The sequence below is a fragment of the Heterodontus francisci genome, chromosome 2 (assembly GCF_036365525.1).
Source record: "Heterodontus francisci isolate sHetFra1 chromosome 2, sHetFra1.hap1, whole genome shotgun sequence".
NCBI lineage: Eukaryota > Metazoa > Chordata > Chondrichthyes > Heterodontiformes > Heterodontidae > Heterodontus > Heterodontus francisci.
The window spans coordinates 49811299-49825527 of NC_090372.1; the positions used below are offsets into that span (position 1 = coordinate 49811299).

The window sequence follows — 14229 nt, forward strand, 5'->3', positions numbered from 1 at the left end:
ATACTGAATGCTTTATTGACTGCTCTCTCAACCTGTCCTGCCACCTTCAGTGACTTATGCACATATACACCTAAGTCCCTCTGCTCCTGCACCCCCTTTAGAATTGTACCCTTTATTTTATATTGTCTTTGCATGTTCTTCCTACCAAAGTGAATCACTTCACATTTCTCTGCATTGAACTTCATCTGCCACCTGTCTGCCCATTCCATCAACTTGTCTATGCCCCTTTGAAGTTCTGCACTATCCACCCGGTTCACAATGCTTCCAAGTTTCGTATCATCTGCAAACTTTGAAATTGTGCACTGTACACCAAGGTCTAGGTCATTAATATATATCAGGAAAAGCAAAGGTCCCAACACTGATCCCTGGAGAACTCCACTACAAACCTTCCTCCAGCCCGAAAAACATCCATTAACCACTACTCTTTGTTTCCTGTCAGTCAGCTATTTCCATATTCATGTTGCTACTGCCCCTTTCATTCCATGAGCTATAACTTTGCTCACAAGTCTGTTGTGTGGCACTGTATCAGATGCCTTTTGAAAGTCCATGTACATCACATCTACAGCATTGCCCTCATCAACTCTCTCTCTTACCTCCTCAAAAAACTCCAGCAAGTTAGTTAAACATGATTTTTCCATGCTGGCTTTCCTTAATTAACTCGCATTTGTCCATGCGACTATTGATTTTGTCCCGAATTATTTTTTCTAGAAGTTTTCCCACCACCGAAGTTAAACTGACTGGCCTGTAGTTGCTGGGTTTATCTTTACATCCTTTTTTGAACAAGGATGTAACATTTGGAATTCTCCAGTCCTCTGGCACCACTCCAGACACCAAGGAAGACTGAAAAATTATGGCCAGTGCCTCTGGGATTTCCACCCTCACCTCCCTCAGTTTTCTTGGATGCATCTCATCCGGCCCTGGTTCTTTATCCACTTTAAGTACTGACAGTCTATCTAATACTTCCTCTTCATCAATTTTAAATCCCTCTAGTGCCTGACTTACCGCCTCTTTCAACATTGCGTGGGTTGCATCTTGTTCCTTGGTAAAGACTATTCATTTAATACTTCAGCTATGCCCTCTGCCTCCATGTGTAAATCCCCTTTCTGGTCCCTAATTGCCCCTACTCCTCCTTTTACCACCCTTTTATTATTTATATGCCTATAGTAAATTTCAGGATTTCCTTTAATTCTAGCTGTCAGTCTCTTTTCATGCTCTCTCTTTGCTTCTCTTATTTGCTTTTTCACTTCCCCTCTGTACCTTCTATGTTCAGCCTGGTTCACAATAGTATTTTCTACCTGGCATCTGTCATAAGCACATTTTTTCTTTATCTTAATCTCTACCTCTTTTGTCATCCAGGGAGCTCTGAATTTGTTTGCCCTACTTTTCCCCTTCGAGCTAACATACCTTGACTGTGTCAGAATTATCTCTTCTTTGAACGTAGCCCATTGTTCATCGACCGGTTTTCCTGCCAGCTTTTGGCTCCAATTTATTCGCCTCAGCTCCATTCTTAACACATTGAGGTTGGCCTTCCCCCAGTTAATTATTCTTACCCTGGATTGCTCTTTGTCCTTTTCCATAGTCAGCCTAAACCTTATGATACAATGATCACTATCCCCTAACAGCTCTCCTACTGATACTTGATCCACTTGGCACACCGCATTCCCAAGAACCAGGTCTAGCAGTGCCTCCTTTCTTATTGGGTCTAGCAACATACTGTTGTAGAAAATTTTTCTGAACACACTCGAGGAACTTTTGCCCCTCACTGCCCTTTACACTACTATTATCCCAGTCTATGTTTGGATAATTAAAGTCCCCCAATATAACTTCGTGTACTTTAGATGGGTCTGTTTTTGTCCAGTGTGTGCAGGAGGGTTTTCTGACACAGTATGTGGACAGGCCAACCAGGGGCGATGCCACATTGGATTTGGTACTGGGTAATGAACCCGGCCAGGTGTTCGATTTAGATGTAGGTGAGCACTTTGGCGATAGTGATCACAATTCGGTTAGGTTTACCTTAGCGATGGGCAGGGACAGGTATATACCGCAGGGCAAGAATTATAGCTGGGGGAAAGGAAATTATAACGCGATTAGGCAAGATTTAGGATGTGTAGGATGGGGAAGGAAACTGCAGGGGATGGGCACAAACGAAATGTGGAGCTTATTCAAGGAGCAGCTAATGCGTGTCCTTGATAAGTATGTACCTGTCAGGCAGGGAGGAAGTTGTCGAGCGAGGGAGCCGTGGTTTACTCAAGAAGTTGAAGCGCTTGTCAAGAGGAAGAGGGCGGCTTATGTTAGGATGAGACGTGAAGGCTCAGTTAGGGCACTTGAGAGTTACAAGCTAGCCAGGAAGGATCTAAAGGGAGGGCTAAGAAGAGCAAGGAGAGGACACGAGAAGTCATTGGCGGATAGGATCAAAGAAAACCCTAAGGCTTTCTATAGGTATATCAGGAATAAACGAATGATAAGAGTTAGAACAGGGCCAATCAAGGATAGTAGTGGGAAGTTGTGTGCGGAATCAGAGGAGATAGGGGAAGCGTTAAATGAATATTTTTCGTCAGTATTTACAGTAGAAAAAGAAAATGTTGCCGAGGAGATTACTGAGATACAGCCTACTAGGCTAGATGGGATTGAGATTCACAAGGAGGAGGTGTTAGCAATTTTGGAAAGAGTGAAAATAGATAAGTCCCCTGGGCCAGATGGGATTTATCCTAGGATTCTCTGGGAAGCCAGGGAGGAGATTGCAGAGCCGTTGTTGTTGATCTTTATGTCGTCATTGTCGACAGGAGTAGTGCCGGAGGACTGGAGGATAGCAAATGTTGTCCCCTTGTTCAAGAAGGGGAGTAGAGACAGCCCTGGTAATTATAGACCTGTGAGCCTTACTTCGGTTGTGGGTAAAATGTTGGAAAAGGTTATAAGAGACAGGATTTATAATCATCTTGAAAAGAATAAGTTCATTTGCGATAGTCAGCACGGTTTTGTGAAAGGTAGGTCGTGCCTCACAAACCTTATTGAGTTTTTCGAGAAGGTGACCAAACAGGTGGATGAGGGTAAAGCCGTGGATGTGGTGTATATGGATTTCAGTAAGGCGTTTGATAAGGTTCCCCACGGTAGGCTATTGCAGAAAATACGGAAGTATGGAGTTGAAGGTGATTTAGAGCTTTGGATCAGAAATTGGCTAGCTGAAAGAAGACAGAGGGTGGTGGTTGATGGCAAATGTTCATCCTGGAGTTTAGTTACTCGTGGTGTACCGCAAGGTTCTGTTTTGGGGCCACTGCTGTTTGTCATTTTTATAAACGACCTGGATGAGGGTGTAGAAGGGTGGGTTAGTAAATTTGCGGATGACACGAAGGTCGGTGGAGTTGTGGATAGTGTCGAAGGGTGTTGTAGGGTACAGAGGGACATAGATAGGCTGCAGAGCTGGGCTGAGAGATGGCAAATGGAGTTTAATGCGGAGAAGTGTGAGGTGATTCACTTTGGAAGGAGTAACAGCAATGCAGAGTACTGGGCTAATGGGAGGATTCTTGGTAGTGTAGATGAGCAGAGAGATCTTGGTATCCAGGTACATAAATCCCTGAAAGTTGCTACCCAGGTTAATAGGGCTGTTAAGAAGGCATATGGTGTGTTAGCTTTTATTAGTAGGGGGATCGAGTTTCGGAGCCACGAGGTCATGATGCAGCTGTACAAAACTCTGGTGATGCCGCACCTTGAGTATTGCGTGCAGTTCTGGTCACCGCATTATAGGAAGGATGTGGAAGCTTTGGAAAGGGTGCAGAGGAGATTTACTAGGATGTTGCCTGGTATGGAAGGAAGGTCTTACGAGGAAAGGCTGAGGGACTTGGGGTTGTTTTCGTTAGAGAGAAGGAGGAGGAGAGGTGACTTAATAGAGACATACAAGATAATCAGAGGGTTAGATAGGGTGGATAGTGAGAGTCTTTTTCCTCGGATGAGGATGGCAAACACGAGGGGACATAGCTTTAAGTTGAGGGGTGAAAGATATAGGACAGATGTCAGAGGTAGTTTCTTTACGCAGAGAGTAGTAGGGGCGTGGAACGCCCTGCCTGCAACAGTAGTAGACTCGCCAACTTGAAGGGCATTTAAGTGGTCATTGGATAGACATATGGATGTAAATGGAATAGTGTAGGTCAGATGATCGGCGCAACATCGAGGGCCGAAGGGCCTGTACTGCGCTGTAATATTCTAATTCTAATAACTACCCTATAATTTTTGCACTTCTCTGTAATTTGTTCTTCCATGTCCTTCCCACTAGCTGTTGACCTAGAGACAACACCAAGCAATGTAACTGTAACTTTTTTTTTATTCATTCATGGGATGTGGGCGTCGCTGGCTGGGCCAGCATTTATTGCCCATCCCTAATTGCCCGAGAGAAGGTGGTGGTGAGCTGCCTTCTTGAACCGCTACAGTCCATGTGGGGTAGGTACACCCACAGTGCTGTTAGGAAGGGAGTTCCAGGATTTTGACCCAGCGACAGTGAAGGAACGGCGATATAGTTCCAAATCAGGATGGTGTGTGACTTGGATTTGCTGCCCTTGTCCTTCTAGTTGGTAGAGGTCGTGGGTTTGGAAGGTGCTGTCTAAGGAGCATTGGTGCGTTGCTGCAGTGCATCTTGTAGATGGTACACACTGCTGCCACTGTGCGTTGGTAGTGGAGGGAGTGAATGTTTGTGGATGGGGTGCCAATCAAGCGGGCTGCTTTGTCCTGGATGGTGTCGAGCTTCTTGAGTGTTGTTGGAGCTGCACCCATCCAGGCAAGTGGAGAGTATTCCATCACACTCCTGACTTGAGCCTTGTAGATGGTGGACAGCCTTTGGGGAGTCAGGAGGTGAGTTACTTGCCACAGGATTCCTAGCCTCTGACCTTCTCTTGTAGCCACAGTATTTATATAGCTACTCCAGTTCAGTTTCTGCTCAATGGTAGCCCCTAGGATGTTGATGGTGGGGTTTCAGCGATGGTAATGCCATTGAATGTCAAGGGGAGATGGTTAGATTCTCTCGTTGAAGATGGTCATTGCCTGACACTTGTGTGGCGCGAATGTTACTTGCCACTTATCAGCCCAAGCCTGGATATTGCCTAGGTCTTGCTGCATTTCTACACTGACTTCTTCAGTATCTGAGGGGTCACGAATTGTGCTGAACATTGTGCAATCATCAGCAAACATCCCCACTTCTGACCTTATGATTGAAGGACGGTCATTGATGAAGCAGCTGAAGATGGTTGGGCCTAGGACACTACCCTGAGGAACTCCTGCAGTGATGTCCTGGAGCTCAGATGATTGACCTCCAACAACCACAACCATCTTCCTTTGCGTTGGGTATGACTCCAGCCAGTGGAGAGTTTTCCCCCTGATTCCCATTGACCAGTTTTGCCAGGGCTCCTTGTTTCCATACTCTGTCAAATGCTGCCTTTATGTCAAGGGCAGTCACTCTCACCTCACCTCCTGAGTTCAGCTCTTTTGTCCATGTTTGAACCGAGGCTGTGATGAGTTCAGGAGCTGAGTGGTCCTGGCAGAACCCAAACTGAGCGTCACTGAGCAGGTTATTGCTAAGCAAGTGCTGCTTGATGGCACTGTTGATGACACCTTCCATCACTTTACTGATAATTGAGAGTCGACTGATGGGGCGGTAATTGGCCGGGTTGTACTTGTCCTGCTTTTTGTGTACAGGATGTACCTGGGCAATTTTCCACATTGCCGGGTAGATACCAGTATTGTAGCTGTACTGGAACAGCTTGGCTAGGGGCGCGGCAAGTTCTGGAGCACAGGTCTTCAGCACTATTGCCGGAATGTTGTCAGGGCCCCATAGCCTTTTCTTGATATCACGCGGGGTGAATCGAATTGGCTGAAGTCTGGTCTGTGATGCTAGGGACTTCAGGAGGAGGCCGAGATGGATCATCAACTCGGCACTTCGGGCTGAAGATTATTGCAAATGCTTCAGCCTTATCTTTCGCACTAAAGCGCTGGGCTTCCGCATCATTGAGGATGGGGATATGTGTGGAGCCGCCTCCTCCAGTTAGTTGTTTAACTGTCCACCACCATTCGCGGCTGGATGTGGCGGGACTGCAGAGCTTAGATCTGATCCATTGGTTATGGGATCGCTTAGCTCTGTCTATTGCAGGCTACTTACGCAGTTTGGCATGCAAGTCGTCCTGGGTTGTAGCTTCACCAGGTTGACACCTCATTTTTAGGTATGTCTGGTGCTGCTCCTGGCACGCCCTCCTGCACTCGTCATTGAACCAGGGTTGGTCTCCTGGCTTGATGGTAATGGGAGAGTGGGGGATATGCCAAGCCATGAGGTTATAGATTGTGGTTGAGTGCAATTCTGCTGCTGCTGATGGCCTACAGCGCCTCATGAATGCCCAGTTTTGCATTGCGAGATCTGTTTGAAATCTATCACATTTAGCACGGTGGTAGTGCCACACAACACGATCGACGGTATCCTCAGTGAGAAGGCAGGACTTCGTCTCCACAAGGACTTTGCGGTGGTCACTCCTACCAATACTGTCATGGACAGATACATCTGCGACAGCTAGATTGGTGAGGGCGTGGTCAAGTAGGTTTTTCCTCCTTGTTGGTTCCCTCTCCACCTGCCACAGACCTAGTCTAGCAGATATGTCCTTTAGGACTCGGCCAGCTCAGTCAGTAGTAGTGCTAACGAGCCACTCTTGGTGATGGACATTGAAGACCCCCACTCAGAGTACATTCTGCGCCCTTGCCACCCTCAGTGCTTCCGCCAAGTGGTGTTCAACATGGAGGAATACTGACTCATCAACTGAGGGAAGGCAGTAGGTAGTAATCAGCAGGAGGTTTCCTTGCCCCTGTTTGACCTGATGCCATGAGACTTAATGGAGTCTGGAGTCGATGTTGAGGTCTCCCAGGGCAACTCCCTCCCTACTGTCTACCACTGTGCCGCCTCCCCTGCTGGGTTTGTCCTGCTGGTGGATCAGGACATACCCGGGATGGTGGTGTCGGACATTGTAAGGTATAATTCCGTGAGTATGACTATGTCAGGCTGTTGCTTGACTAGTCTGTGGGACAGCTGTCCCAACTTTGGCACAAACCCCCAGATGTTAGTAAGGAGGACTTGCAGGGTTGACAGGGCTGGGTTTGCCATTGTTGTTTCCAGTGCCTAGGTTGATACCGGGTGGTCCATCCGGTTTCATTCCTTTTTATTGACTTCGTAGCGGTTAGATACAACTGAGTGGTTTGCTAGGCCATTTCAGAAGGCATTTAAGCGTCAACCACATTGCTGTGGGTCTGGAGTCACATGTAGGCCAGACCAGGTAAGGACAGCAGATTTCCTTCCCTCAAAGGTTTATGTATCAAAAAATTATGTAGCGTGAAGTTTTGTTTTAGAACCGTTACAAAGGTAATGGGGGGAGAAACTCGTAAAGATAACAGGGGAGAAGCAGCATTATGCAGGTTTATGTTGATTCCCCTGGGGCAGGCAGCACCGCCGGCTACTATCCATACAGGCATCGACACAGGCCACTACCTGCACAGCTTGTGCAGCATTCTTTGTTATTATCGAGGAAAGCCATGCAGGCTGCACAGTTCTCAACACTGCCTTCCCCCGGGGAATTAATTCAAGTCTGTGTAGTGCCACTTTGCCAACAAATTTCTCCCCAGTGTTTTGAAAGAAAATGATTTTTGTACACTATTAGTCGTGTAAAAATTAGTTATTGTATGTTCCTGTAACTTAATACTGTTGTTTAAATGTAGTAAAAGAAAAGGAATTGATTTCTTAATTTTCTTTTAGTAGAATCCCAAGACTCTCGACGAAAAGGAAAATCAAATGCAGCTAAAGGTGTAAAGCGGAAGAAAGTTGTGGCTGAAAATGTGACAAAGAAAATCCCCAAATCACCTGTAAGAGCACCACTAAAGTTTTGTAATAATCGACAAAATGTGGAGACAGCCTTTTCCAATGGTGGTGTTCCAACTGCTTCTACACTATTAGAAAAAGAATACTTGCTTGTACAAAATGGAGAACTTGAGAGAGAAAGAGAAATTGAGCAAGAATGTTCACAAGACCTAAACCTTCTGTATGAAACAAATGAAGTTAGAACTGGCAGGTCAAAGCAGAAAACAATTGTAGCAACACAGCACTCAGTTGAGCCATGTAACAAATCCCCAAATTGGGGAGCTGAACAATTAGAATCCGATGCTACACTGAAATTGCTAATGTCGGAGAAATCTCCCTCGCTATCCTACAAGCATCCGCAGAATCATATTCAACATCTTTCTTTACTACGTGAACATTGGATCATTAAAGCCGAGAGCAATACTTGCAGTACAAATGGGAGCTCTCCTTCTTATGCAAATACTGCTTTTGATGTTTTGTTGAAAGCTATGGAACCAGAACTTTCGAAAGTAACATTTTCTGTAGCTGAGTCAGAGTCAAGAAAATCAGACATTACTGTTGCAACCCAGGGACAGTCAAGTGGAATATCAACAGCTACTGCACAGCCCCTGAATCAAACTTCGGTATGTAAATCTGAATTTGCTACAGGCCCACAGTACTATCCAAATAGTAGTCAGATTGTGCCCAAATCAGGGAATAGAGAGCAATCAGAGGATCAGGCTACGTCTCACTTACACTACCAGCAAACTCGACTTGTTTCGCAAGCTGCACAACAAAATAAACACCATGCCTTATCTCAGAGGTTTAACGGATCACCAACACACCAGCAGAGCCAAGGAAAACACCATTTTCAACCAACATACAACATAACCATGACTTCTTTAGGTCATTCTCAGACCTCAGTCATGTCACATGGACTGCATCAAAGTCAGCTTATGCTTCATCCAAGTCAGTCAATGGCAGCTAATCCATCTAATTATGTTCAAGTGGGATCTGGTTATAAGCAGCTCCAGATGACACCAGTTGTCAGTTCTGGGACAGACCAAGTGTCTGATATTCTACTTAAGGACCAGAAGCCCAAAAAGCAAGGGAAGTATATTTGTGAATATTGTAACCGAGCTTGTGCAAAACCTAGTGTTCTCCAAAAACACATTCGATCACACACTGGTGAACGACCCTACCCTTGTGTTACATGTGGGTTTTCATTTAAGACGAAAAGTAATTTATATAAGCACAAAAAGTCCCATGCACACGCTATCAAACTTGGCCTTGTTTTACGATCAGAGAGCAGTAGTACATCAGTGTCACAGGAATCTGACCGAGCACTTAATAATCATTCAGATTTAGAGGAAAGTGGTGAAAGTGAGGCTGAATCCAATTCTGAAGATAAATCTTTTGACCAAAAGCACTTTGAACTGGAAGCTTCACAAGTAACTGTCAATGTATCCTATTCAGAAACACCATCATTTCCTAGGAGTCTCAAGTCACCTGACAAACCAGTAAATAAAACAGTCAGTTATGACACTTATGAACATGTGAGCCTGCATAAATCCTCCGAACCAAAAGTTACAGCTGCTTTACCCAAAGTGGTGGTTTACTCTGTGAATGTCTCCCCCTTAAGGGCTGATAGTCCAAAGGTGACAGACACAGTTCCAGAACTAGCCATGGCAGAACGGCAAACAAATCCACAGACTGCTAAAATGGAGTCAACCTCTGCTTGGATGTCTTCACTGCAGAAGCAAGACACTGAGAACAAGCAGCAGGTAGAATTGAGCCCACAAGAAGAAAAGCATCAGTTGGTAGCTGCACATGCACAGCTTCAAAGACAGCAAGCCACTGATTTTTGTCAGCAGCAAGGGAAATATCATTTGAGCCCACGCAGTTTAGGAAGCACAGACTCTGGGTATTTTTCTCGTTCAGAGAGTGCAGATCAGCAGATGAGTCCACTAAGTCCTTACATTAAGTCAGTGCCCACGACTGAAGTGGATCCCAACAAGAGCAGTTTACCTTGTCCAGCTCATAGCAACCAAGTTATGGCCACTGTTCTACAGATGAGCTCGATCGAAAAGCCATCAAAAATAACTACTGCTGTTCGTACACAGATAGCAACGAAAACACTTGAAGAACGCATTTCCAAGCTGATATCAGATAATGAAGCAGTTGTGGACGATAAACAGCTGGATAGTGTAAAACCTAGAAGAACATCTCTTTCAAGGAGAGGGAGCATAGACTCACCAAAACCATATACATTTAAAGATTCATTCCAATTTGATCTACGGCCACTTCATTCTGGAAGGAGAACAAGCTCCAGTTCTGATATACCAAAGTCTCCCTTTACACCCACTGACAAGTCAAAGCAAGTGTTTCTTTTATCAGTTCCTCCTCCATTTCCTTCTCTTGATTGTTTGCCAATTACTAGAAGTAACTCAATGCCGGCTACTCCAGCATACTCTGCTATACCTGCAAATACAGTGTCAGCAGCACACCCACTTCGAGAGAGCCAGTCATTTGATGATAAAATTGGGGGTTCATTTAGCGATGATGTCTTTATTCCTGGGCCACTTACACCTTTACAACTTGCCCATCCCCGAACTCTTGTCAGGCAAACTGCAGTGGAGGACTCATCAACTGGTGAAAGGCAGAGCTTTGCCTCCACACGATCTATGGATGAGGGTTGTCATAGCAGTAACATGGCTGGGGTTTTGATGCCAAGAAGTAAATCATTTGAGCATGGATTGCGTATGCAGGAAAAAGTGAAAAAATCACAAGGGCGGGGGTCAATGTATGAATGCGAAACATGCAGAAACAGATATAGAAAGCTGGAGAACTTTGAAAATCACAAGAAATTCTACTGTTCAGAGCTCCATGGGCCAAAACTTAAACCAACAATCACAAAAGATTCCGAACATGAAGCGGTATCACGCAGCATGCCACCACAATTGCTACATTACAGGGTAATAGGAACAACGGGTGTGCTCCAGCAACCGCCTAAGATGAGAAAAAGGAGGAAAATTAAAAGTATTGGTGATGATGATGAGGTATTAACCAGTGAAGATACTGGGGCAAAAACAGTAAATAAGCAATCTTTATCAGATCAGATAAGTGCTGCTGTCTCTGGTATGTCTTACAAGAGCAATGCACCCACAGGTGTCAATGTGAAGAGTTTACAAGGACAGCATTTTCAGGTAAGCAGCATGGAACATTCCCAGGAGGTGTCAATGTCTTTTAGTAATGAAATTCAAACCAAACCATTTCACTGTCCATTACAAGAAAAAGGAGAGTTAAGTAGGACCAGCAGTGGAGTGTCTGTAATCCAACACACAAATTCTTTGAGTAGGCCCAATTCATTTGAACAATCAGAATCCGTTGACAGAATTTCTCCTGGTCCTGTCCAAGAAAACAAAACCCACAATGAAACAATGCAGCTTTCTGTCTTTGTGAGTGGTAAAGATGATGCTTGTTGCCAATCCACAGATTGCCAACAGCAATCTAAAACCTCTGGGGTATTGAGAACACCAACATGTGAAACTTCAAGATCACCAGCTGTTGATTGCACTCCTCTTCAGCAGTTAAGACTGGTGCGCCAACATAACATCCAGGTCCCTGAGATTTTGGTCACAGAAGAACCAGACCAGGAACAGGATACGCAAGGAAACGAGCAGGAAAAGATGACAGAAACATTTCATTGGCCTCAACGAAGTGAGACACTTTCAAAGCTACCAACAGAGAAGCTCCCACCAAAAAAGAAAAGAATTCGCTTGGCTGAGATGGAACATTCATCCGGGGAATCCAGCTTTGATTCAACGCTGTCGAGGACTTTTAGTCGGGACAGCAGTTTGTCTTGTTCTTCCAGTTTCTCAGCTTCTTTTGATAAGGAAGATGCTCCGAGGACTGAGAGTCTTTCAAAGGTGGAAGCAATTAGTAAATCATCTGAGCTGGCACTGGTTAATCTCTCAAATACACTTGGTGTACCCAGTCCACACTACAGAGAAATGAGACATGTTGCATCTGAACAGAATAGTTGTGTGCCACCATCTATGGAGACCACTGCAGGAATTCGTAGCAAATCATTTGATTGTAGTATCGTATCCACATCGCGATCTACATCACCTGAAGTTTCTACGGAAATGATTTCAACCATGACTTCTGGAATAATAGCTTCTGGCTCTGTCTCACTTATTGAAAGAAGAAGAGGTCCTCTTATACGACAAATGTCTTTGAGTATTGGCCCAGATATTTCTCAACCTCCGGGTTTGCCTTCCAATTTATTTCAACAAAATCTGACACTGCAGGTAGCTGCCCTGCCACAGCTCAAAAACTCCTTATCCCATAGATCATCTCCTGTATCCTTTTTAACTTCACAGCATCAGTTGTCCTGCATGACACAAATTCGGCACATAGTACAGCATGACCCACAGTCTTCAATACAAGATGTAAATGTGAACGATCAAATCCATGTTAAACCATCTTTAGTCCAGGCATCTCCTGCTCAGAAGCCCACATCGTGTCCAGTTACACAAGGAAATCTAAAGGCACTGCCTGCAAAAATAGCAACAGCTCACATAACCCAACAGAAACTGTGTCCGATTCTATCTCTTCCTTCTGCAACTCAAGGTAATATATTTGCTCCTAAATATCAGCTTCAACTTGTTCAGAAACAACCCTGCCAGCCATATTTGCTTCCTAATGTTACATCCCATCTGCCAGTTATTCCGCTGTCTATTCCGGTTACTCTAGAATCAAGTGTGGTAACTTCAAATATTTCATCACAGTCACTGGAGATCATCTCAAATTTGTATTTACTCCCTCCAGTGCAACATGTCCATTCTGGCAAGTCGTCCACTCTAGCTTCTTTGGTCATGCCCGTTGGAATCCAAAGTAGGAAACCTGTTTATAACACCGCTACCCTGACAACATTGCCACAGATTTTGGTCACACAGGACCAAACAAACCAGCCAGCTGTCGTAATTTGTAAACTTGATGCAGTAAATTCAACCACTGATGAGGAAATGCCTTCAGGATCGAAGGATTCTCTGGAAGCCCAACAAAATAAAATAAACTCTAAAATTAAGATGTCTGCTATGACTGAATATTGTAATTCCCATAATGAAAGCAGAAGTTCACTTGTACTAAGTGGTTTGAAAATGTCATCAGGTGGTTTACTTGCACAAGAAACTACAGGAACTAGTAAACGCATGCTATCGCCAGCAAACAGTTTAGATATTGCAATGGAAAAACACCAGAAACGGGTTAAGGATGAAAATGGATCTGCAAGTACTGGTAATGTGACATCAGCACAGTTACATAGCATGAAATCTGTTGAAACTAATAAGCTTAAGAAGCCCATGTTAATGAGGCAATTTTGCACAACAGACGAAATTGAATGTCCATTGCCTCTTGAGCAAGATGGTACCCTGAAAAACAGTCTTCAAACCTTAGAACTCAACAACTCACCAACAAAGTCCCTTCATGAGCCGTCAGTATCTTACCAGGGTAGACATCTGGTAGTTGCAAGAGGGTCTGAAAGTTCAAAACATTCTCAGTCCCCTTCGAGCACCATTATTCGAAAGTCACCCATAACTGTATCCACTAGTTCTCCTCAAGCACATACCTCTCTATCAAAGTCACTTACTAATACTCAGGATAATAAGTCACCATTGAGTAATGACCAAATGCAACCAACAAGCAATCAAGGCCGAATAAAAGTGGGAGCTTCCTTTCCGGTCACAAGTACACGAGATGTACAACGTGCATCACTTCCAACTCTGAAAACTTCAACAAGTTTTAGTTGGTGTTACCTGACGAAGCGCAAGCCTTTACACATACAGCAAAAGGACAAAAAAGTGTCTGCTTATGCTACTTGGCCTGTCAGCCCTAACAATCCCAATCCACTGGGTATACCAACTAAAGTTGTACTTGGTCTTCTCAATTCAGTGCAGAAGAACAAAAAAGTGATGTACACACAAGCGAAAACCAACCAGCTTCATTCTGGCATATTGGTGCCTTCAAGCAAGTGGAAAGCTGCCAAATCCAAGGTATTCCTAATTATTTTAATAGGCGATTGAACCTCTTTTGTCTTTGCTAACAGTTGGGCAAAGAAAATTATATTTCTTTAAACAGGGCAAAATGGGGTAGACCTAGGATATTCACGCCACCAGGTCAGAGAGAATTAGATGGAGGTATTAAAGTAATAGAAGCAGGTGTTACCATTGTACTTTATACATTTCCACTAGGCATTACAATGGTCGAGGGTTGTTTTTGCGATTGGAAGCCTGTGTACCGCTGGGACCCTTGCTGTTTAATGTACACTACAATGATTTAGACGTGAATATCAGATGTATGATCAGTAAGTTCGC

At 44.4% G+C, this 14229-nt stretch overlaps 1 protein-coding gene across 7 annotated transcripts in view; it reads left to right on the plus strand.

Annotated features, from left to right (window-relative positions):
* The window catches only part of hivep1 (HIVEP zinc finger 1), a 405502-nt gene that overhangs the window by 288619 nt on the left and 102654 nt on the right, over positions 1–14229 (plus strand). For 6 of the 7 annotated variants that reach the window (XM_068058180.1, XM_068058215.1, XM_068058198.1 and 3 more), the window contains one exon: positions 7772–13908. In XM_068058180.1, coding sequence (XP_067914281.1) covers positions 7772–13908 — 6137 coding nt within the window. The remainder of the gene's footprint in view (positions 1–7771; positions 13909–14229) is intronic. The other variant, XM_068058223.1, reaches the window with a different exon arrangement.